This window comes from Tamandua tetradactyla, chromosome 5 (genome assembly GCF_023851605.1).
Source record: "Tamandua tetradactyla isolate mTamTet1 chromosome 5, mTamTet1.pri, whole genome shotgun sequence".
NCBI classification, from domain to species: Eukaryota; Metazoa; Chordata; class Mammalia; order Pilosa; family Myrmecophagidae; genus Tamandua; species Tamandua tetradactyla.
In genome coordinates, this window is record NC_135331.1 from 109154105 (window position 1) to 109181119 (window position 27015).

General features: G+C 38.4%; 1 protein-coding gene across 1 annotated transcript in view; it reads left to right on the forward strand.

The window, feature by feature from the left end:
• Positions 1–3486, forward strand: part of TFAP2D (transcription factor AP-2 delta) — a 51858-nt gene extending 48372 nt beyond the window's left edge. The window contains exon 8 of the mRNA XM_077159230.1: positions 3159–3486. Coding sequence (XP_077015345.1) covers positions 3159–3378 — 220 coding nt within the window. The 3' untranslated portion in view covers positions 3379–3486. The remainder of the gene's footprint in view (positions 1–3158) is intronic.
• The last annotated feature ends 23529 nt before the right edge of the window (positions 3487–27015 follow it).

Below are 27015 nucleotides of genomic sequence, written 5' to 3' on the forward strand. Positions count from 1 at the left end.
ATAGGTGATTTTATGCAATAAGGTAATATTTACTTATGAAATACCCTCTGATGTAATTATGAGGAAAATAAATGCAAATAACAAATATAATTTAACTCTGTAATCTGTGGCATTTTCTAAATAAGACAAATATAAATGATCTCCATTATCAAAGGTTTTGGTGATTTTATTGCAGCTTGTTACCTTGCAGATGACTTTATTTTCTGTCTTGGACAGAAATGCAACCTGGCTACTTCTGTTTTTCATCTTTTTTTCGGTAGACTGTATTTTTCCACCTCTCCTTTTGGCATATCACCGTGAATGAGACATACGTGTATTTTTCTAGAATGGTTGGGACTAATGCGATAGCATGAGGTTCCCAGAAATTCCTTTTAATCATCCTGTAATTTCACACATCTTTCTGTGTTATTGTTATACAATATTAGATCACTTCAGTTATTTGGCTCTCACTGAGAACTGCTAAAGTTTGTATTTAGTATGACTCTATGCAGTGTGCCACATGTGTTTTTTGATGTGCAGGTAGAATTAAGGAAACTAAAGTTGACAAAACTTACAGAGACATTGTCTTTCATGTAAAAGATGACACTTCAAATAGTTATTTTTTATACTGCATATTCCATAATGAACTTTTAGACTTCTTGGTGGCTGATTGGTTTTTCAACTTCTATATCCTTCTGCCTATGTCCTTGGTTTTAAGAGGAAGACCATAAACCTTAATCCCAGGAAATGGAAGACTAGAGTTGGCAAGAAATTTTGCCTTGTTGTAAAATGAAATGCTTTGACTAGATCATCTCCAAATTTCTTGCCATAAGCCAAAAGAGGGGCACCAGATTCAGAAGAATCTTCCATTATGATGACAACGCTCTTCTCAACATGGAGATTGAAAGTATTTAGTATTTACAACTCAATTTTTTAAAACTCTGGTCTTAGACAAGGAAGTGCAGTCATGCTCCAAGCCTACAATGCCACCCACAGACTCAGAGAAACTGATCTAAAACTACTAATAGAATTGTGACTCCCCAGAGAAAAGGAATAAAATACACCCTCATCTGTAAAATGGAGATAATAACCAGACCTACTTCTCAGGGTTGTTGGAAAGATTATACGAGATAATATAAAAGCACTTAAATAGGCCTGACATATAGTCATAACTCATTAAATATTGCTATTAATGTTAACCCCCAAAGAAACTAAACTCTATTATACTCTGCTATAGGTTAAAAGGGAATCACAACCAAGAGGACATGACAATATGAAGGGAAATCAAATTCCTCTAATGGTACAAGAAGCTCTAAAGAATAATAAAGCATGTGAAAAGGGGCAGTGTGGGCCCAAGGCAAAGCATCTGGACATTCATGGATGGCTTCATCATTGTGGATGCCGCCATGATTCACTCATCCCCATTTCAAACCATTCCATTTGTTGTCCAGGCTCCCAGATAGATCCCAAATCACATGGATTCCCTTCTAGTCATCTTGTTGCAAAAATGGAACTGAAATCAGTGCTCCTGCTCAGCAGTGAAAGACACTGTGACAGAGATACGGATATGTTTGAACTATAATGATAACTTATTTCACATAGTTTGGTGGATCTAGTTGCCCAGATATTAACTATTCTTGTTTTCTAAATAATTGGAGACTAAAGTCAGGTGTTTTTTATTTTTATTATTATTTTTTTCCATATATATTGTGACCTAGACATAGGACAAGCTTTATAAAAAGGAAAGATGGTAACATTCTATAGAGTATAATGAGGGACCTGCAAAAAAATTTACTCTAATCATTAATATCCCAAAGCCAATGATGTCTACTATTTATTGAGCACTTACTGTACATCTGGCCTCATCCTGAGTTCTCCATGTGGATTAACTCATTAAAATAAAAACAGACATTTGGTAAATATTATTATTATCTCCATTGAGGCATATCAATAGGCTGACTTGGACCCAAAACCCTTTTCTATGTTATTTTAATTCTCATTATTTTTTCTCCCAAAGATTCCATACCCTAAAAAAGGTTAACTAGCTAGTTAATATTTTATGGAGGACGATGATACTCACCGACTTAAAAATGGTTCATTTGATAACAACCATAACAATCTAGAACTTGTAAGCAGTTGCCAGCTATCATTTATTGAATGTATAATTTGTATCAAGCCTGTTTTATATATTATTTTTTATAATACACGAGTTATGAAGTACAAACTGGCAGAAGGTCACCTCAAAACAGTTGACACAAATGAGCATTCCTCAGGATTCCATTCACAAGAAGAATGCAGCTACACTTAAGTATTTGTTCCACCAGAGATGATACTTATCAGGGCTGGAAAGGCTACCTCTGTTTAAGTTGCCCCAATAGTCTCCTCATTTGCTTATTAGTTATGATTATTAGTTTATTAGTTACCTGACCCAACTGCAGCGTGGCATAGATAAAATAGAATTTCATTTTTCTCATTAAAAGTCTGAAGGTAAATAGATTCCTTCTATCTTGTTGTGCCCCTATCACCAAGGTGATTATCTTCATCATCATAGCTGAAGTTATGTCAGTACTATGTTGAGAGGAAATAGCGGGCAATCAATTTCTTTTTAAGAAAATAATGTGGGACTTGTATGCATCCCTTACCCTGATGTTCTATTGTAGTAGAACACAGCTGCAACAGGGTTGGATGTCCACGTGCCCAGATAAAGCCCCTTTACTACTATGAAAAGAAGAAGAGAGAAGGAAATTAGAGGAACATCTAGCCATCTAGCACACCAAGCCTACTATGATTTGTTCTCATCTGATTTATGCCCATACAAGCATATATGCCATTCTTGGAAACAAGATGATTTCACACAAGAAAAAAGATTGCATTTTCTAGCTACTTCCTAATAGAGGGGTATCAAGTCATGTGCTAAATACTTAGCCTTTCTGACATTTAGTGCATATCAAGTCTCTTATTGATAACTTATCTTCTAAGTAGGTCATAAATTTCTTATGGCCAACGGTAAAACATTGAATTGTATTTTATCTTTCATTCAAATGCTCAGCGCCATTTAGAAGCACAATAAATGTCTGTTTAACTGAATGTTCGGTATTAAATGAGGGGGGCAGGGCTTGTTGTCCTGCATCACTCTGAAAATTCTTCATCTATTTTTCTCTTCTACTTCCTGTTTCCAGTTTGATCACTCATGGCTTTGGGACTCCAGCAATATGTGCAGCCCTGAGCACTTTCCAAACAGTCCTTAGTGAAATGCTGAACTACTTGGAAAAACACACTGCTCATAAAAATGGTGGAGCAGCAGATTCTGGCCAAGGACATGCCAACTCAGAGAAAACCCCCCTGCGGAAAACTTCAGAGGCTGCCGTGAAAGAGGGCAAAACAGAAAAGACAGACTAGCTACATCAAACAGAATCTATTTCCAGAGAGTCTTGCTGCTGATATTTTTTCTAATATATATATCATTGAGGGTGATTAATCTTCGGTGGACCAAATCTCTTCCTTTCCCAACCCTCCATAAAAAATAAAAATGAAAAATGATACAAAAAAGGGCAAAACCAAAAAAAGAAAAAAAAAAAGGAAAACAGCAGTGTAACCGTGTGATGAAATTGTCACTTTTTAATTTTACGTTATGATAAACTCCTTTTGTGCACGTAATTTATTGTTCTTAATTATATACATCACAGTTTTTAAGCACTTCTGGACTTTGGAGAGGCAGCACGTGCTTTTTTCACAGCTAACTGATGCACTTTCTTATCCAACTATGTAGTTAGGGATCAGAAAGCATGACCAGATGGAATCCACCACCAGTGCTTACGGCGGAATTCTTTCTTGACATAACTCCCTGTAACAAGAGTGCCTCTTTCCGCTAAATAGAACCAATCCAGCAAGCAGCCAAACCATCAATAAATGTTTTGGGAACTGGAAAGGACAGTCATGAAGCTTTGATCTGCAAATTAACAATATAGTTTCTGAAATTTGGTTACCCCCAGCCCACATAACCACCAGTGCCTTGGTGGTATTTCCAAATTTCAGAAAATGCTCTCCTCTCTATAACTGTTCCCACCCCACCCCCAATTTTTTTTTTTTCAGTAGCTAAGAAGAGACTCAGAAAGCACAATAGTGAAGGGAAAGGAGATGAATTATTCTATCCACACTCCTCACACCATCAAAAAAACGGGGCTGTGTTTAGTGGGTCAGGGCTGACCGGATACAGAAAAAGCTACTTTGCCACTGTTGGGCTCCAGGTAGAAAACAGGGATAAATGGTTTGCCCAGAAAAATTAGAACCGGAACAAGTGATGTGTCCAGGAAATCCTGCCCCTCGGGGACAGTAGAAGAGACCAGGAAACTAATCCTAACCCTAACTGCTGGAAGCCCAGTGGCCAATGATAATATGAATAAATCGAGATCCATCCTTCTCCTTCCATCCCTGTGCTGCCTCTGCCCCCTCCTCACCTCCTTCGATAGCAACGTTCTAAAACTTTAGAGGCACAAAAGTATTCAGGTCTGTGTTCAATAAAGAAAACAAAACCAGAATGTTCAGAGAAATCTTTGCTTTTAAGATGCTTCCTTTTTTTCATAGCTTGTTCTTATAGCTTCCTTTAGTGAAGACGCTAAAATTAGGAGGTCCCTTGCTATAGCAAAGGACAGGGGCTAATTGAATGAGCATTTGGTCCCTATAAACCTAAAGGTGTCAAGGAATCTTATGGGTATCACATTGTGCTAACTTTTCTAATGTTAACACTTTTCAGACATCTAGGCAAAAATGCCTATGTAAAAAATATCATTTTAATAATGTGTGGACTCCCAACACTTAGTTTAGCATGAATATATTCTTCTCTCAACTTATTTCAATTAATTTCAAAATATCTCTGCTATATTGTAACCACATGAGGAATGTAAGTATTATTTTTAATTGGGAGGAAATAGCTCAAGAGTTTTCATGTAGAGATCATAAGAACTATTTTTACCTAACAAAATTTCTTAAAATCACTTTGACCTTTATTTTCAATCTTGTACAAAGAAAGAGAAACCATAACCAATGAAAATCTAAATTTTCTACTCTAAATTCAATAAACAGAAGACACTACTAAGAAAATCCATAATAAAAGTGTTTTATAGTTACACAGTAGAATAGTTTAAAATAAAGGAATGTAAAAGTAATGAATTTGTGATTTCATATGTTTATCTAGTTCCATGAAAGAATTTACCATTATTTCTGGCTTTACGAATTTTCAAATAAAATAAAGCCAAGATTCTACTGCAGTTCCAAATTCATCACAAAAACAAATCATTCCATTTTAAGTGAAATTTCCCACAGTGTAAAATGGGAAACAAAATGAAGCAAAAAGTGATAAATGTTTCAGTTCAATAAGTAACAAGAAAACTACAGGTAGTGTGAGCTGCTAATATTTTCTTAACAAAATTTCCATATCAACTTTCTTTCATTCCTAATATTACTAGCAATACATATGTATATTTAATATGGAATTTTGATATGCATATCTTCCAGGTACTTAATATTATTATATACCATTTCAAATGTTCACAAGTAATCAACCAAAAAATTAGATATGGCTTATATTAACAGTTTACTTTCTCCACCGATAGTTGTGACTAGTTGGGGTTCTTCATGCTTCAATTAGATGTTAATATTTGTTAACTTTGGGTACAAAAATATAACTAAAGTGCATATTATTTACCAGGATTTAGGGTGTCTTAGAGCCTTAAAGGGACTGCACCCTGAATTTAACTAAACCAGCCATTAGGATATAAATGAATTAATGGACTGGTCATGTTTAGAGTCATTATTTATTATCATATTCTAATAGACATTGTTAACATACCAACTTTTGTCTTGTATATAATAGGTATTCAACACTTTTTAAATAAATGAATAAATGAATGTGCGTGTGTTCTTAGTCCAAAATGGGCCAAAGGACTTTTACATTTTGATTTTGTTTGGATACCCAGTGCTTTAATGTGGGTCATTTCTTCTATAATAATTTATGGATAATTATTTTATTTGGATAAAAGAAAATCTCAACTATAGCACTTAAGTTGCAAGTATGTATATTTTAATATCAATACAGAACAGTAAAGATTTTAACAAAAGTGAAGTTATAATCATTATCATTATTATCTCATTCTAAAGGAAGATAGCTCACAAAACTCTGTTTGGTTTTCAGGGTTAGAAAATAATTTAAAAGCAAAGAAAGATAACTATTACTTGCCCAGAAAAACTGTGCCAACCTCATCTCTCATACTACCTACCCAAAATTAATAAGTGATATAATTTTTTAATATTTTAACTTGAAGAGTTTAAGTTAAATTCACATATAGAGAAATGTTTATGTTGAGACTGTTTTGATAAGTAATTGAAATGCCAATACAATGGCTATTTCACTTGAGTTACCATTTGACTTAAGTTTGGTGGCTCTAGAAAAATAAATGAAAACTCTGAATTACTCTGTATTTTTCTTCTCTGGCAAGACTTGAGCTCTGGGAAGATGTCAAGTCTATTCCTTTCCTCCTTTCTTATAAAATGCCTTAAAAATAGGAATGATTCTTCCTGGCATTGCAACTTTTTCCTTTGACTGCTTCAGGGTATTTTGTCTTCAGCATCCAGGATGGAGAACTTGCTTGTTGATCAAATGTGAGCTTCCCAACCAGAATGCGGCACAGGGCTAAGAATCCGACCTCTGTCACCTGGCTCTTTTAAGGTAAAGGTGTCAGTAAATTATCCTTCATAATAGTGAGTAAAACAATACAATCCCATTTTCCTAAAGTTTTTTCCTCTTTGGAAGTATTTTAAAGAGTGCAATTAAAAATAATTCTCAGAAGCGGTATAACAGTAACTGTGGTGGAATACTCGCCGGCCATGCCGGAGACCCGGGTTCAATTCCTGGAGCCTACCCATGCCAAAAAAAAAAAAAAAAGAAAAAAAATTCTCAGAATCTTTTGCACGGGGAGTGCACCATCTCTTTCACCAAGGCCAAGTCAGCATGTGAGATGCCACGTGAACAAGTGACTAAGAGCAGGGACTCTAAAGACAGACATCCTGGGTGCAAAGCATGGCTTTTTCACTTACTGCTGCATGCCTTGGGCAAGTTGCTTAATTATCTGTGCCTCAGTTTCCCCATCTATGAAATGAGGTTAATAAGAGGTATGTATGTACAGAGTTATCATCAGAATCAAAGAGTTCATCTATCTAAGCTGCTTAGAGCAGAATAGGAATAAATACCATTAATGCTGTATTAACAGTCAATACTGCTGTAATTAACTACTAATTACATGTAGTTAACAACACATGAATGTTAGCTATTGTCTTTAATACTTAAGAGTTTAGTAAAACCATGTTTTCTGTAGAGATCAATTTCTCCTTCTATGTGCCAGACTCTGTCCTAGCAACTGAAGATAAGGAGTGAATAGTTCATTTTTCCTTGCTGACAAGTTTCTCATAATCTCCTCTGAAGAAAATTGAATAAACAGTCACAAACATTAGAACAGGGTAAGTGCCATGATGAAAACTCACACATGATGCCACAGCATAAACTAGTTCAGGGCCTAGGGAAGGAGGGAGTGGAAAATCAAGGCAGTGGAGTGCAACAGGGGAAGGGAAAGGTGGAAATCAGGATAAAAGGAAATTTATGGTTCTGGGTAAATTAAAAACATTTGAGACAAGACCCTCTTTCAAACATAAACGCATGTTCCCTGCATTTCTGGTTATTCCTACCTTCTTCCCCAGGCTTGGCCAACCAACATTTTGCCTATACCACCTCAGGTAAGGGAGAAACAACCCACAGAATTTGGGCAACAAAAGATGTCAAATTTTATATTTTGAGATTCAAAATTCTAGGCCTTAAGGGGAACTTGAGCATTAAAAGCATATCAATTAGGTTGGGTGGTAGAATGCTCGTCTTATATGGAGGTGACAGGGGTTTCATTCCCAGACAATGCACGAAAAAAAAAAAGCGTATCATTTAGAACCTCTTCTCTTCCCCACCGACACATACACAAATATATGCAACCAATCTTTATTATTTGTGGATTCTGTATTTGAGAATTTGTCTACTTATTAAAATTTATTTGTAATCACCAAATCAATACTTTTGGTGCTTTCACGGTTATTACATGGAGTGGAGCGAAAAGTTTGAGTTCCCAGACACATACATTCACAGCTGAGGTCAAACAGAGCAATGCCCGCCTTCTTGTTTTAACTCTCCTACTGTAAACAAGGGTCCTTTTTGTGGGATATTTAGTGCCACATTTTTGCACTATCTTTTTGTGCTTTTTGTTGGTGATTTCACTGTTTAAATGGCTCCCAAGCATAGTTCTGAAGTGGTCTAGGGTTTGTAAGCACAAGAAGGCTCTGATATGCCTTCCTGAGAAAAAGCTTTATTCAGTCATGAGTTGCAGTGCAATTGGCCAGGAGTCCAATGTTAATGAAGTCAGCAACATATATTAAATAAGGTGCCTTAACAGCAGCACACATAAAACCAGGTTTTGTATTGATTGATTGATGAAAACTTTGTGACCAGAGGCTCATGGGAAACTAATCTTGTATTTTCCCTATGAGCATTCATTAATTCACTGTTTGTGGCAACTTTACAAAACATAGCTACCACGAATCATGAAAATTTACTGTGTTTTCTAGACTCTGAAGTCTAGAAAATAGTCCCCAGCTTGTGGAAAGAAGATAAAAGAAGATTGAATAAAGCTTATCTATCATCACGTCTCTGAGAAGGGACCATTCCTGGGGCTGATGTTGGGTGGAAATTTCATGACAGGAATGTGTCTCCACTGCAGAGAAAAGTCCAGGAAGGAAAAGACAACAAACAGTATGCTGCAGAAGCAGGTAAATCATCTACGTGGTGTGTCTAGGCAGGTAGTTCTCTCAACATGGCATGGACCAAACTCATGATATGGGTGCAAGTAAGATCAAAGAAGCAGAAATTCCTGCACCCCAGAGGGCTGCAGCAGCAATAGAATATTTCAGGTGCACCAAGAACAAGCCAGGTAATTGGTAAGCATGCAGAGTCCCCTCAGGTTGGACACAAAGAGCACAGAGGTGTCAGCTGGGCTGGGTCTTACCTGGAGGCTCTGCAATGAGTAAAACTCAGTTCCTTGTTGAAGGCTTCATTCCCATTTTGGTTATCAGCAAGGATTGTTCTCGGCTAATAGGGGCCACTCCCAGATCCTTGACACATGACCCCCTTTATGTTCAAAGTAAGCAAGAGTGCAACAGGTTCTTCTTATGCTTCCAATATCTCTGACTTTCCCTTCTGTTATGATCTGGAGAAAATATTTTGCTTTTAAAGGTTCATATGATTAGATTCGGCCTACCCAGATGATGTCCTTTTACATGAACTCAAGGTCAATCATTAGTCACCTTCATTACATCTGCAAAATTCCTTTTGTCCTGTAAGGTAACACAATCACAGGTGGGATAGCACAAGATATTTTAGAGTTCCAGAGATCAGAGTAGGGATTGGGGGTCCATCTTTAGAATTCTGCTACCACAGAGACCATCTTTGATTCCCTAAACCAGGCTGCTCTCCTCTCCTTTATGCCCCCATACCACCCTCCATCCCTGTCATATCACTTAAAAGACTTTTTTAAAAATAATCATTTGTCTAATAATGTTTCCTATTAGACAGAAGATCCTCAGAGCTCACAAGTGTAAGATAAGGATAATAATAGCATTTACCTCATTGAATTAAATGAGCTACTCCATGTAAAACCATAATAACAGTGCCTGACACATAGTGGAGGTCTGAACGAAGTTAGTGGTTAATATTATTGCAAATATTGGTGCTTTTGGTATCAAATATCAAAAGATTTTGAAGAAGAAATCCACGTGTCTCACCTATAGTTGTGTCCCCAGAAACTAGGCCAGAGCCTACCTGGCTCAAAGTTGGCAGGACATAAAGCATGGGCAAAAAAGTGAATATGTAATTCAAAGACTAATCCAAGATTTATAGAGAAACTATGTAAGGTTCTCAGGACAAATTGGGAACAACCGTAAATTTTTGGAAGCCATTAAAATGTTATCAGATTCAGTGTCAGAGAAGTGATAAGTTAAAAGTATTTCATGCATTAATACATAAAGTTATCAAACTCAATTACCAATATAGGTAGTCCTTTAAGCAAATTGTTAAAACCAAGATTGTACATACAAAAATAATAGAAAATAAAACTGACAGCTTATTGTCCCATCTACAGAAAAGCACTCTTTGTAAAAATTATTATATTCTCAAACAACACTGAAATGGTTATAAATATACTTATTGTTCCTAATTCTGTATTTGCTGGCACAGTTTGAGATTTTTTATCTGGCAGTAGGGTAGTGGGTACAGAAAAGCTGTATTTCCTTTCTGCCTTTATAAATGCTTTCCTTAATTAGTTAGTCTCCATTTTATAGCAAATATGTTTTTGCTTAATGAGTGATGGAATTCCACTGGAAATTATAGGTTTTTTTATCCTAGAGATTATAAAACTGTTATAATGACTTTATTTGAGACAGAAGACTGTTGTAATGGTTTTATTGAAAGGGTTTTGGAGAAGATTGTACGTGACTTCCTTAGAGCATGAGGAAAAAAGCAGTACAGTGCTAACAGCAAACTGCTTATAAGTTTCCTCTTATTGTCTGGCTAAATTTATTCAGTATAAAAGTATGTATTTAATTGTCTTAGGTACATAAAACTCCTGGAACATATAATGGTATCTTTGAAAATTCTTCATAAATGAAATTCTAATAATTGGCAACAAACCACCCTTAGTCAAGACTTTATTAAACCCAGAAAATTAAAACATAAAAAAATCCTCCCACCTTAGTATTTGAATGGAGGCAGATTAAATTCATTCACTTATTCATTGAATATTTATTAAGCACTTAATATGTACCAGTCACTTTGCTAGACATATAGTAGAATATACTAAATAAGTTCAGTATTTAGTATAGAACTTTAAATCTTATTCAATCCTTTGCTTGCATTGGTCTTGTTTCTTTAACATTCAAGTTACTTTCTAGTCCGAAATTTAAATGCTTATATTCATTTCCAGTGACTAAAAATAGAAATTTTCCTTATGTATTCAAATGTGAGCAAGCCCTTGATCATAGTATTTTTTGTTATGCATTTATTCATTTATGTCCCTAAATTCTTCAAAAAATAAGATTTAACACAGATTTCAGGAACTATAAAATAACAAAATGTTACAAATTAGAAATAACTGAGAAAGAAAAAGGCAAATTAATGGTATGCTATAAAATGGAGCCATACATTAGGCTAATAAAAATAGAGTTGTTTGGGTTTTGTTTTGTTTTATTTTGCTACAGGTGGGAAACACATTTGACGGCTTTCTAACAGTCATTGCAAAATGGAAAAGTTGATCATTTACTCTATTCACAGTGCTTGTTTCTAAGACTAAACCAAACCAATTACTCAGTGAAAGCACAACTGTATCTGACACTTAGTTTAGGAAAGAAGTGTTTTTCACAAAAGTCCCTAAGAAAAAGAATTATCAATAACATCCATTCAACAGATTAGAGTTTCTCAACCTTAGCACCCTTGACATTTTGATCCAGATGATTTTTTTATTGTGGAGGACTGTCCAATTTATTGCATGATGTTTAATTTAACAACATCCTTGCTTCCTACCTACTAGCTGCAGTAGCATTTCTCTCTCCCCATGCTGTGTCAACCACAATGTCTCTACACATTGCCAAATTTCCCCTGAATGGCAACTGCCCTCACTCCCACCCCACCCCCCACCGCCATTAAGAATCACTGCAGTAGATGCAACAAGGAGAGAGAGTGTTTCTTAGACAAATGGCATTGTGTCAAAACACAATTCAGAGAAAAAAAGATCCTTTCTGATCAGAATAATAGTCCAGTTATTCAGCTCTTTACTGGACTGGTTAATCCAGGATTATATTAGAGTAATAACTGACATCCCTCAGTCAGGACTTTAAGAAGACTGTTCTCCTCAGCTGAACCTGTGATAGTTACTGATCCTTCTAGGCAACGCCTGGAATGTAACTGCTCCATGTTGTGGTTTTAGAGTACATTGATAGCCCAAATTTCCCCACCTCCCTGTACCCACACTCTTCAGTAGTGCCCTCCAACACCAAATCTGGGCTTGACCACGTGGCTTACTTTAACCAGTGGGAAAGTAACAAACTTGACACAAGAAGAAGCTTAAATGAGGACATGCCCTGTTGACACTCTCTCCCCTGAACTCCTTCCTCTGCTAAAAGGGCAAATCCAGGCTAGCCTTTTGGAGGAGGAGGTACTTCCTAGAGGAAAGTTGAGTCCCCAACTAACCTGCCAGATGACACAGATGGGCAAGGAAGACCAGACAAGCACAGCAGGACTGAGTGAGGCATAACCAAATAAGCTGAACTGCCCAACCAACACTTAACCCCAGAAGAAATAGTAAACAGCTTGTTAGGTAACTGACACAGTTGGCAATTAAAACTTCTACACTGATAACATGCTGACTTTTTTTTTTTTTTTTTAAACTGAGAGACACAGTAAGCTGCTCACCTTTGCTGTGGGATGAGCTAAGGATGTAACTGCTGGAAATGCTATATATAATACTCATAACATCCTACCAGTGATTAAAGGAGAAAAACTGTCCAATGCTTGATATAAAACATATATTCTGTAAGATTTGGAGAATAATTTCTGATGATAAGATATGTTGATTTGCGCATACAAATTCTTCAGCCATGATTAAAAAAACCAACACTGTCTTTTCAGTCATTCAACAAATATATATTGAGTACCTCCTCTGAGCCCACCATTGTGCCGAGTGCTGAATATGTGTGCTAAACAAAAGCAATAGAATCCCTGCAGCCATGGAACCAGGGGGGCGGGGGAGGGGGAAGAGACCAGCCCTGGGTGCCGTGCATAGGACTGGTTAAGAGGAGAACTGGGGTCAAGTTGCCTGGATAGCAAACTTGGTTTGACCACTTTCTTGTTAGGTCCCTTGGCTGAGCAAATATATGCTTCCAAATTGTGTGTAGCCTTAGACGTGTTACTCTCCACGCCTTGATTATTTCATCTATAAAATGAGGTGGTAATAATAGTAATAATAAGAATAATAATACTTTCCAGGACTGTTGTGGGGCATAACCCAATGAGTTCAAATGAATGTGTGTAAATTGCTTGCCAGAGAGCCCAGTATGGAGTAGGCCATTACAGAGGAAACTTAGAAGAGTTAGATGTGAGAAGGGTTATGGAATCAGATTGCTTCAGTTGGAATCCTGGCTCAAACACTTTTTGTGTGCCCTGCGTAAGTTTCATAACCTCTCAAAATCATGTGTGAAATGGGATAAATAACACAGTGAGGATTAAAAGAGATAATCATGTAAAGTACTTAGCTATGCCTGTCTCACAGTAAATGCCCACTCATTTAGCTGTTACTTTTATTCATTTAAAAACACAAAATATGTAGTTAAAAATTGTGTTGTGTTATTTATCTGAAGGGCAGGGTGCCCTGAATAGCTAAAAGTATCCTGAGAAAAAAAATGAAGTTGGAGGTCTCACGCTACCTAACTTTAAGGCGTATTATGACGCTACAGTGGTCAAAATAACGTGGTACTGGCATAAAGACAGATATACTGACCAATGGAATATAATAGAGTGTTCAGATATAGACCCTCTCATCTATGGACAATTGATCTTTGATAAGGCAATCAAGCCAACTCAACTGGGACAGAACAGTCTGTTCAATAAATGGTGCTTAGAGAACTGGATATCCATATGCAAAAGAATGAAAGAGGATCCATATCTCACAGCCTATACAAAAATTAATTCAAAATGGATGAAAGACCTAAAGTCAAAATTAAACACTTTTGTGCATCAAAGAACTTCATCAAGAAAGTAAAAAGACAGCTTACACAATGGGAGACTATATTTTGAAACAATATAACAGATAAAGGTCTAGCATCCAGAATATATAAAGAGATTGTTCAACTCAACAACAAAAAGACAGACAACCCAATTACAAAATGGGCAAAAGACTTGAACAGACATTTCCCAGAAGAGGAAATACAAATAGCTAAAAGGCACATGAAAAGATGCTCAACTTTCCTGGCTATTAGGGAAATGCAAATCAAAACTACAATGAGATATCAACTCACACCCACCAGAATGGCCATTATCAATAAAACAGAAAATGACAAGTGCTGGAGAGGATGTAGAGAAAGAGGCACACTTATCTACTGTTGGTGGGAATGTCAAATGATACAACTGCTGTGGAAGGCAGTTTGGTGGTTCCTCAGGAAGCTAAAAATAGAATTGCCATATGACCTGGCAATACCATTGTTAGGTATCTACTCAGAGGACATGAGGGCAAGGACACAAACAGGCATTTGCACACCAATGTTTATAGCGGCATTATTTACAATTGTGAAGAGATGGAAACAGCCAAAATGTCCATCAACAAATGAGTGGCTAAACAAACTGTGGTATATACATATGATGGAATATTATGCAGTTGTAAGACAGAATAAAGTTATGAAGTATGTATCAACATGGATGGACCTTAAGGACATTATGCGGAGTGAGATTAGCCAGAAACAAAAGGACAAATACTGTATGGTCTCACTAATATGAACTGACATTAGTGAATAAACTTGGAGAATTTCATTGGTAACAGAGACCATCAGTAGATAGAAATAGGGTAAGATATTGGGTAACTGGAACTGAAGGGATACAGACTGTGCAACAGGACTGATTGTAAAAACTCAGAAATGGATAGCGCAATACCACCTAACTATGATACAATTATGTTAAAACATTGAGTGAAGCTGAATGTGAGAATGATAGAGGGAGGAGGGCTGGGGGCACAAATGAAATCAGAAAGAAAGATAGACGATAAAGACTGAGATGTTATAATCTAGGAATGCCTGTAGTGTATAATGATAGTGACTAAATGTACAAATTTAAAAAATGTTTTTGCATGAGGAAGAACAGAGGAATGTCATTACTGCAGGGTGTTGCAAATAGATGGTAATTAATATTTCAAAATTTTAACTTATGTGTGAGACTAAAGCAAAAAATGTTTGTTTGGTCCAAAATTTACATTTTTACTAGTGCATTTCCTAATATAATATAATATGTAGACAGCTAAATTGAACACCATAAGTACATGGAACCTTGAATAGGGCATGAGATTTTGTTGGTTTGTCCAGAGTGATGCCCCAATAAATCCCAGAGTGATTTGAGCAGTGAATAAAAAAATATTTTCAAAGTTCCCTTTGGGGAATGGTGAGAAAGGGGAAAATTTAACTTCCCCAAGTAGAATTATTGATATTCTCACAAGCAGTGGGGACAACAAAAGCAATAGACTGAGCCCCAATCTTGGGGGTTGTTCATATGAAACTTAATCCCACAAAGGATAGGTCAAGGCTACTTAAAACTAGACTTAAGAGTCACCCCCAAGAGAACCTCTTTTGTTGCTCAGATGTGGCCTCTCTCTCTAGCCAACACAACAAGCAAACTCACCGCCCTCCCTCTTCTATGTGGGCCATGAATCCCAGGGGCGTGGACCTTCCTGGCAATGTGGGACAGAAATTCTAGAATGAGCTGGAACTCAGCATCAAGGGACTGAGGAAAACTTCTCCACCATAAGGGGGAGGAGTGAAATGAGACAAAATAAAGTATTAATGGCTGAGAGATTCCAAACAGAGTCAAGAGGTTATCCTGGAGGTTATTCTTACACATTAAATAGATGTCACCTTGTTTATCAAGATATAATGGAGAGGTTGAAGGGAACTGCCTGAAAATGTACAGCTATATTCCAGTAGCCATGTTTCTTGAAGATGATTGTATAATGATATGGCTTTCACAGTGTGACTGTGTGTTTGTGAAAACCTTGTGCCTAATGCTTCTTTTATCTACCTTATCAACAGACTAGTAAAACATATGGAATAAAAATAAATAACAGGGGGAACAAATGTTGAAATAAATTTAGACTGAAATGCTAGTGATCAATGAAAGGGAGGGGTAAGGGGAATGGTATGTATGAATTTTTTTCTGTTATCTTTTTATTTCTTTTTCTGAATGATGCAAATATTCTAAGAAATGATCATGATGATGAATATGCAACTATGTGATAATATTGTGAATTATTGATTATATATGTAGAACAGAATGATCATAAGTTAAGAATGTTTGTGTTTGTTGTTATAGTTTTTTTAAAAAATTAAAAATTAATAATAAAAAAGCTCATGAGAATGATAAAAGCTGGAGATTTGAGGTCAGGGAATGACAGGGAGTATGTAATCTCAATGCACTGTGTTATACTGCTGCACTGCTCAATTGAGAGGTATTTACATCAAAATGTAAAATAAGTGGTAGATAATACCAATGTTTTTCTAGTAAAAGCTTAGACAAATAAGTTTATTCTAAAGTTACTTCAACACACAGAACAATAAAATTAAACGACATGGAAATTAGTTCATATTTTATACATTTAGCCACTTAGCAATTGTTCTAGTTTGCTAGCTGCCGGAATGCAATGTACCAGAAACGGAATGACTTTTAAAAAGGGGAATTTAATAAGTTGCTAGTTTACAGTTCTAAGGCCGAGAAAATGTCCAATTAAAACAAGTCTATAGAAATGTCCAGTCAAAGGCATCCATCCAGGGAAAAATACCTTGGTTCTAGAAGGCCAATGAAGTTCAGGGTTTCTCTCTCTCTCTTGGTTTCCTGTTTCATGAAGCTACCCGGGAGGCATTTTCCTTCTTCATCTCCAAAGGCTGCTGGCTGGTGGACTCTCTGCTTCATAGTGTTGCTCTCTCTGAATCTCTCGTTCTCCAAAATATTTCCTCTCTTACAGGACTCCTATAAACCAATCAAGACCCACCCAAATAGGTGGAGACATGTCGTCCCCTAATCCAGTTTAACAACCACTCTTGACTAAATCACATCATCCAGGGAGATGGTCTGATTACAGTTTCAAACATACAGTATTGAATAGAGATTATTCTACCTTTATGAAATGATATTTTGATTAAAATATGGCTTTTCTAGGGGGCATACTTCCTTTCAAACCAGCATAACAACATTTTAAAAAATGCTAGAAAACTACATGCCATTTATAAATTTAATAAAACAAGCTGCAAAAAACAAAATTGTGTTGTGTTATTATATAAAGAAAAATGACAAGTAGGTGTAGGGTAAACTGCTCCAAAGGAAAGAACAATGACTTGAAGGATGTGTAGGAATTAGTCAGTCCTAGTGAGAAGGGAAGAGCATTTCTAGTAGGGGAACACCATGTGCTAAGCTCCTGAAATGAGAAATAGCTTGGTCCTTGTAGGAACTGTGAGAGGTCAGTGAGGCTACCACAGTGAGCTTGAGCTGGGGAGCTTTGGGTGGGGTAGAGATGAGGCTGGAGAAGTGTTCAGAGCTATGTGGCCCCACTGAAAAGCCTGCAGTTCATTTTAAGTGCCACAGGGAGCCAGCAAGGGTTTCAATCCAAAAAATTCTATTTTCTTTTGAAGCCTCTCAATACCTGCCCTTTTCTTCTAGCTCCTACTTAGAAAACAATCAAGAGAATGATTTGGGGAGTTGGGAAATACATGTTTTAAAATCTTATTAGGAGGGTGGGTGCGAGGGTAGTTCAGTGGTAGAACTACCTGCCATGGGGGAGACCTGGGTTCAATCCCCAGCCCATGTACTTCCCAAACAAACAAATGAAAAACCAAACAAAAATTCAATAAATGGTGCTGCAATAAGGGAATACTCACATGGGAAAGAGAATGAACTGTGACCCCATTTAGCACACAAAGAAAACAACCTTATTCAGAAAGCATGTGTGTGTTGGTAAAGGAGCATTGGTGAAATCCTGAGGAGAGGCCCAGCCCCCAGCCACTCTCATCCCCAGAGAGGGAAAAAATTAGGCAACTGGTTGATATCAGTGAAGACTCCAAGCCTCTCTCCTATTAAAGAAGAAAATAGAGGCAGTGGGTTGGAATTACTAAAGGTTTCAAGCTCCTCCCCTATTGAAGAAATAAACCCAATGTACTGGTATCATTGAAAATAACAAGCCCCTCCCCTATCACCAAAAAAAAAAAAGAGAAGACACTCTGACTCTTGGCTGGTGTTCCCTCCAGGGCAGATGCTCGCTGGCAGTTAATGAGGCCCTTAGTTACTTAAAAGATTGAGAAAATGCAATAGGCATGATGTTTCTTTGAGCATTCAAAACAAAAGAAAGCTGGAGTTCATCTCCAACCCTGAGGGGGATTCCCTAGACACTGAGTCATGGAAAATTTTCTTGCAGGGGGCTCCTTTTCCCAAAAGTTCTGGGTAGCCTTGCTCAGCCTTAGTGGCAGGGCTCATACTATGCAGAACCCATGGAGTGGGTGGAGCTATTGACAGGCATTGAAGGGGAATCACATAGGAGTCACAGATCCCAGCTCGTCAGGCCCAGGCAGCCACCCTACAGGCGACCACCACCTCCTCCTCTATGTGAAAGGCTGGGGTCCCTGCCCTCCTAGGAGTTGTGAAGATTATTGTAACAATTCTTATTAAACAGCTACCCCCGTAGCGGCACTCTTTGTTCTTACTTTTCCTCACCATAGGTATCTATGCTTCTACATGTCACCTGGAATAAGATCAAATCTTTGTCTCCTATGGCAGGCCATGCCAGATGGATCTCCATGGACTGTCCTTGCCAAACAAGGTGATAAACACTGCAATATAGCCTAAAATGTGCCTACAGTCCAAAAAAGGGAGTCACTATACCTACCATCTCCCCAGTTCTTAAAGCCTCCACCAATGAAGGGCAATTAACCATCAATTATACAAGCCTTAATACACAAGACCTGCCAGTCAAAGCTCCTATTCTTAACCTCATCTAATTAATCAAAGACACAGGAGCATGGGCAATCACATTTTGCTAGACTGATTGGCCAATATGTTTTACTCAGCCTAGTACTTACAGGAAAAACAAAGAGAGAGAGAGAGAGAAAGAAAATATTCCAGCTGCTACTGAAGGACTTTAAAAAACCACTTAGTCCTGGCACTATTCAGCCAACACTCTGTTAAGAAGTGACTCTAGGAAGGCCTTTGAGAGAACCAAGCCATACTCACATCCTTTATAAAAAATGAGGCAGGGCAATAGCATCACTTTAAATACAAGGGCCATCAAACTCTGTTAAATTCCTGGACATCACTTGATCCTCTTAGAGCAGCCAGATTCCCACCACCATGAAACCAAGCCCACCTCAGGTGCTAAGACATGCACAAACCTATGAGGCTTATTCATGTTCTGGAGATTAAAAAAAATCCACATCTCTCGCTTTTATTGCATTCCCTGTACAAAATCATAAGTACATCTGCTGTTTTCCACTGGGGAGAGCTCCAACAATGTGCCTAAGATTGGGCACAAAAGGTCATTTACCAAGCCATATGGTTTTTCCCACTGGGAACAGATTTTCGATTACATGCCTTGGCTACTTCCAACTATCCTCTTAGAGTCTTAGACTAAGTATGGAAAACAATGGCTCCTATGGGTTTTTGGACTAAAGGATCCCCTTATCTGTTACACAATACAACCCATTAAAATGACAAATTGTGGCTATTTATTGGGTTTATTTAAAGTGGAGTTACTCACAAGGTCCCAACACAATCTGCATGTGCAGATTCCCATAAAGCCATGGGTGAAAGGTAATTCCCAGTTGGAGCTCAGCATGGCCTCTGAAGCCTCAATGGTAGAATAGAAATGGTATGTACAGGAGAGAGCAAAACCTAACAAACAGGCCTTTCCAAATTACAGAAGGATGTGGCAAAGGGCTGAGCCCAGGGATCTTAAGACATTGGCAATGGTGCCCCCATTGCCCCCACCTCTAACCAAGCAGAGAACCACCTGGGATCAACTCTCTGACATAGGAAGAAGTCAGTATATCTTACCAATGGCAATGCTAGCATTATACACAACTCGGCTCACTGAAGGGCTACAGCATATCACCTGGCCTCAAACACCTGCTTACCTAAAATGGCTCTTAGGGGTCTGCAAAATTTGGCAAAGCTGGAAGTGGTCTTATTAGCCCTCCAGGAAACTCTAAGCCACCAGTTTCCCAATCTCTAAATCATCACTAATTCTTGGGTGGTGGCCAAAGGGCTGGTAGGAAGGTCAGGCCAAGGAAAAAAAATAATTTCCTCATTAAAAAAAGTTCTTATGGGGGGCTGACATTTGAAAACAGCTCTTAACCCCACCCATTTCCACACACACTCCACTCACCACACCAGAGTCACTGTTCAATGACGCTACTGATAAACTACCTAAAATTCATTCTTACACAGCCTATCTGGCAAGTCCCTTGGAAACTGCCCACTCGGGACCTGCAAGCTTCCCCTACCAACTAGCCATTTGGGCCAACAGCACCTCAAACCTCCCTGCCTTGGTGGAGTGGGCATATAAAAGGGGTTGCCTTGAGGCCTGCCCATCACTGGCCTCCAGCCCAGGACAACTCCCAGACCAAAGAACACACTAGACAGAAGACTACCCATGAGTTTAGTTAGGGGCTTCCAGACAAGAGGAGATGGTCCCAATGATGGCCCACTGGAAGATGAAAGTCTGTACTCCACCCAAAGCCAAGAGAGGAAAAGAGAGAGAGACTTGCCCAGGAACAGTTTATATAAGTCTCATGAGATTTGGTTACAATGGAATTTCAGCAAACTCTTGTGGGATTTGATTATTAGGGGAGGGGTTTTTTGCATTCATTGACCTTTATGGTATGTTTGGGTCATATAAGCAGTGGGCGACTTGCTCTCAAAATAGAGGAGGGAGGTGGCCTGGGTCCTGGGTCCTTACACTTATACTCCAAAAGCAAACATAGTCATCCCATAGATGGGATCACATTAGGCGGGGTAAGGTTAAAATCCTCTCCTATTGCCATGTTAATTACCTAGGACCACGTCCCATCACTGCCTGAGACACAAGGAAGCAGAGATTAAAGCTCTCAAACCAAGCAGCAGAATGGTCAGGTTCATCTTAAGAAGTGAAGGGAAGCTATGTCTGGTGAATGCCAGTCACATCAAAACATGACCTCCTTTTTCCTAGATATGAGTGCCCATTACCTAGACAAGGCAGAATGCCTAGGCAGGCAAATCCCAGACAGTGAGTAAGGCTTGAGAGATAGCATTATGCAATCTCTCAGCAAGGAAAAAATTATACCAAGTCTGGCTATAAGATGCAAGTAACAGCCCTAGAAGCTGGTCCTTGCTGACTGGTGCAGTGTCAATGTTCAACTCTGGCTCTGGACTTTAGTATTTTTGCTGGCTACGAAGATCATAAGCTTACTTAATGACCCACAAGCCCTCACCGTGCAGGCCAAGGATACTCAAACCATATTCTGCTAATCCTAAAATTGTTCCTAAGGAGGGGACAGAGGAGATTGTTAGCTGTCACTCCTAATCCACCTGTGCTCAGCATGCCACCAAACATGACTGAGGACCCAAAGCAATAAGGGGTCCACTGGCACCAATGCATAAATGATTCTTGACCCAGGCATAACCTAAATAAGAGTTTGATACAGCACCAATGTGTAATCAAGCCTAATCTGCATGGCTAACTGTCCTCTACCACATTCTGCTGGACAAACTATTCTAAAACAAAAGCTTAGATTGCAAAAAAAAAAAGGCCTACAAAAAAATCAACATCAGTTGGCATATAAGTGTAGACAAAACATATTTTTCCTGTGGAGGGACGTACAGGGGGCTGTGTGGGAATACAAAGCCAAAACCTTTGCTAGGTGCATCTTAGACAACCCCATAAAAGTCATGGAGATTTGTGACGACAACCACTTTAGTAAACCTACAGAGATATCATACCTACAACTGCTTAATAGAATTTAAATGCCCATGACAGAATTCCCTTTCCTTTACAGATTGCTACTTGAGAGAGATACCTACCCCCTAGTTGGCTCCCTGGTGATCATATCTTCACAGTACATAGCCCCAGCCCACAACCTCACCACTGGAGATGACCTGGCTTCAGACAACTTGGCCTGTGTTTGCATTTTATCATCCAAAGATATGTAACATCCAAAACAATTCCTACTAAGAATCTCAAAGAAATTCCCATATTCTTTATTCATTGTTTCCCTCATATCCTTTAGTTCTTTTTCCATGTTTCTTTTATGTCCTTGAGCATACTGAAGGTCATTTTTTTTTTTTTCCGTATGGGCAGGCACTGGGAATCGAACCCAGGTCTCTGGCATGGCAGACAAGAGCTCTGCCTGCTAAGCCACCGTGACCCGCCCTGAGGGTCATTTTTTAAAGTCTTTGTCCTGTAAGTCCAAAGTCTGGTCCTCTTCATTGATGGTTTCTGGATTTTAATTTTGTTTCTTCGGATGGGCTATCATTGCCTGTTTCTTTGCTTGTCTCCTAATCTTTTGTTGCATATGGTACATTTTCATACTTTAAAGTGTTAACTTTGGGATTTAGTTCCTGAGCTGTCTGTTCCTTAAATTTGTATCTTGCTAGTGATATGCCAGAGATTTTCTTGAATGACAGGAGCTAGTCAAAACAAACAAACGAAAGCAAAAAGCAGCTTCCACAATCTTTGCAAAGTATTGGCTCTGCTTTGGCTGATGGTCTCCTTCAGAGCTGAGTCCTTCTGTCAAGAAGATCAGCCTGAAGCAAGTTTGAAGTGCAGGGTCCTCTCTTCTTAACTGAGCCTGGACAGAACCATGGTGCCTGCTTCTTTTCCTGGCCTTGTGCTTGCTCGTGGTCTTCATTTGTAGTTTACAGGAGCTCAATACACCCCCTCTGCTTCCTTTGAAATAGACTTGCACCCCTTCTGGGTGCTCTGTTGTGTGACTTAATTCAGGTAGTCCTTTGCCCCGGGCAATGTCTACTTAATTGTTTCTTACACTGTCTGAGCTATCTGCAAGCCATTTCTCTGCCCTCAGGACAAAGTCTGGGAGGGTTAGTCTGAGACAAGATTCCTGGCTAGTTCCTCAGGCTTCCTTTTGGAAGCACTGACATACCTGCACCCCAGTATGTAGACAGGGGTCACTGTTCCCTCTGGAGCAGGGCCAGGGCTCCACAATGGGAGCACAGCTGGCTCCATCCTGCATCGTGGAAGGGGGAGGGGAGAGGCCAGCAAAGGCATGAGGAGCTTCTGTGGGTTTTCAAGTGGCATTTTCTTGATTCAGCACTTGCCCAATACAGCAGAGCCCTTTAACTCTTTCCACCGTTTCGAGGAAGGTCCTTTAGATGCAGTCCTTTGTTTTCCAAAGTTGTCTTTAAGATTCCTCTTCTGCCTTTGTCCAACAGGGCTGTACCAAGGGCCACTGTCAGAGCAGGGACCCAGTGATCTGAAATAGTTTATCAAAAGCAGTAGTCTGTAATCAGATTACAACCCAGTGTTTGGAAGACTAGGTCTTTCTGTTCCACTCTGGCACTGGCAAGCTGTGCCAGGAGCTCGAACTGCAGTCCTCGCTGGAGAGATGGAGGAAGGGGAAGGGTAGCCCCTGCAGGGAGGCTGAAATTTACCAGTATTTATAGATATGTATTGCAATTTCCCAGTTGTCTCTTCCTGCTCCTCCCTGGATGCTCCTCAATGTTCCACTAGACTCCAGAGTTTCAAAGCAGTTGGTTCAGATAGTTCCTGCCAGTTCAATGTCATTTTGGTGGAGGGGCTGATTCCCGGATCTTCCTACTGCGCCATCTTCCCACAGTCCATCTCAGTTATATATTTAGCATTTTGAAAATAATTTTATGCATACAACCAAAACAAATGAATGTTTTTAGGTGTTTTTCAATTTCGTAACTTCCTCTTTTTTCTGTTCTCATAATGATTCTATAGGGAAATAAATAAGTTGTATGAAAATATTACAATATTAAATTTCAAATTAACTCTACCCTTGTATTAAAATACAATAATTATTGTTGAAAGCCACTTAAAGGCACAGATAGGTACCCACTGAAAAAAGCCCACCAAGCTTAAATATCTGTTAAAAGTGTGGCCAGAAAACTCTACATAAGAATTTCTTAAGAGAGATTGCCTTGCAATTTTACAAATTAATTTTTGAGGAGAAATTTATTTCTGAGCATTTTATCATAAATAGTTCTTAGTTTTATATACAAGCATATAAATTCAATGTAAACAGAAAGGACAGTTGTAACAAACTTCAAGGAGTAATAAAAGTGAGTATATAAAGCCCTCAACCTCCCAGCCTCTCTGAGAACATGTCTAGACCAGACTACACAGCACCAATGCAATGAGAATAGCTGATTCACAAAAACCCGTCTATGCAGACCCACCACAGGACATAGCAGAAACAGCTCCTAGTCAAAGAAGCAGATGAACTTTCAGTCCTATTTTGAACACAGTTAGTTTGTGGTCCAGGCTTTAAGTTGACAAAAACAAAGACACACTTGCTGGGAGACAATTCTCCATGGGTCTCTCCTGTTTCTGCACATTTCCTGCAGTGACTACTTTGTTCTGAACTATCTTTAAAAGGATGTTTTTTGTTTGTTTGTTTGTTTTTTACAAGGATGTTTTTATTGTGGACAGCCATGGAAGAGGGAGAGTGGCTCCCTCTAGAGCAGAGGGTAAGTTTGCTTACAGCTTTGGAAAGTAGAGAGGATATTTCCTGCCAGAGCAGGCGATAATCATGCTTGCTACCCTTTGTCAAATAGTCATGTTCCTTAAGTTCAGGTTTCCTCTCCTGTAACACAACCCGTGGCATGTGCAGGTGTCACTTGGCCGTCTTCACCTTGCCCTGTGGGGACTGGGAACCGGCACAAATGCTGGCGTGCACTACTGCTATTACTGTGAATCATAAAGTCCTCTGTCGCTGACCAAGGAGTCTTGCGTCTTCTGCCAGTGCATGTGAAATTGTGGTCCACTAACTTGTGAGATTGCAAATAAGAAAAATCTCAGACCCTCCACAGTTCTTGACAAAGCCATTACCTATGAAATTCTCTGCTAATTTTAACCTTCAAATAAAACCTCCATATGTGAGGATGTTTAATCTATTTTGTTCATTGGTGTATCCCTGCATCCAAAACAGTGCTTGACATGAAGTGTGCACTTAAATATTGATGAATAAATGAATAAAATTAGAAGCATTCTTTGGAAAAGAATTCAGGGTCCTTACAAAAAAGTTACTGTCATCTGCAAAGAAAGAGTTCACAGATTACAATATGCCAAAGCATATTCAGAATTTGAGATTAGGTGAAAACAGAGCACACTCATCTTCCCCCACTCACTCTGTTTAATTTTTTCATGGCACTTACCCCTGTCTGAAATTATCTCATTTATTTGTTTAGTAATTTGCTTCCTGTCTGCATAGGAGTGGAATAAGTGGCACAGAGTAGACCATCAATAAAAATTTTTTAAACAAACGAAGAATAAATGGATGGGTAACTGAAGACATCAACACAAATTATAATTCTTTATTCCATTTCTCTATTTACTTACGAACACACTGGACTGAAAAATCCATGAGGGCAGAGATTTAGGCTGTCTTATTCCTGCAGTGCCTAGGGCAGCAGAAAAATTTGTTCATATAAATAGTGACAATTGTTATATCAAATCACTGGGGCAAAACTCTGGTAAGAGGAGCAATTCAAAGAAATGTAGATGTGGAGTTGGAATGAACCGTAGATGTAATGCAATCTAGTCTCTTGGTCCTATAAAAAAATGAGAATCACACAATATTTATAATGAAATAGCCGCTAAATCTCAACCAGGACAGTTATTAAAAGTTGCTACATACGTGGTTTCACTCAGCAAGCTCTTGCTTTCTCTACTATTGTGGCCTGCTCTTCTTCCCCACTTAGTATTTCCCCCAATTCTGAGCAGGGCTCAAAAACAAGCCAAACTACAAACAGATCATATGTCAGTCTGCAATACTGGGATACCTCAGGGATTCGTGTCTCAAGGAACATTGGATTTTCTTACTTCCCTTTACTTTCCATCTTCCTGGTTGAAAACTGTGTCAGACAATGGAAAAACGAACAAGGGTGGTACGTATGTATGATAGAGATGGGTACGTGTGAGTATGAAACCTGATCAAACAGGTGGTGAGATCAAACGGTGAGATCTGAGACACTTTATGCATATCCTAACACATTTACAGGTGTGGCATGAACAAGCAAGATTTTTGTTCTGGATTTGATCTGGTAGAACTCTGGAAAAGGATCTCTGCTCTAAAATGATGGTTCTTTTAAAACTCATTCAAAAAAATTTTGTTGAATAGGTACTAAATAAACTAATAATTATAGGGCACAGATTTATGGGACTACTAAAAATTGATCTTGTTGAATAAATTAGTTGTCATAATGAAATATTTAAATTTTATATAGCCCATCCCATAAGGAAATACAGTATTGATGAAATATTATTTACATATAGAAAATAATTTTAAAACCTTGGACTATGTGGCAATGAATGCCTTTGAGTCATGTACCAATTATCAATTCTCTGAAGATGAAAAGAGTTAGAATGAGAAATAATTTTGTTCTCTGATTGATAATAGGAATTAATGTAAACCTCCCTTTCCCCTAATTTTTTTTTCACCAAAAATCTCTAACATTGCTCTTTCTTCAAACATTTCCTAATACAGTACTTGCTTTTAAAATAACAATAGTAGCTCCCCAGCCCTTGGTAAGCGACAAGCGTATTCTACTGCCCTCTGCTGGACTGTGGAGCAAGTGAGCTTCTCTAGCAAGTGGAGGAAATGACTGCACTCTACAGAATTCATTCAGCACTAAATTATCACCTGGCAGCCAATGTATGCACAGACAGATAGATAGATAGGTAGATAAATGCTGCATATTATTCAGAGACAAAAGTGGGCATTTTTACTCTGCAACCATATTACAATTATTTACAGCACGAAGCTGAACTTTCATAAACCTGAAAATAAGAACAAGTCAACATTGTTGACATGATGAGCTTTTAAATGAGTAGAAAGTGTAGAATGGGATGATCCTAACCATTGTGCCGACAACTGATAAACTGAAGCTACTCAGTAGAGGGGAGAGATCTAGTCAGCACAAAG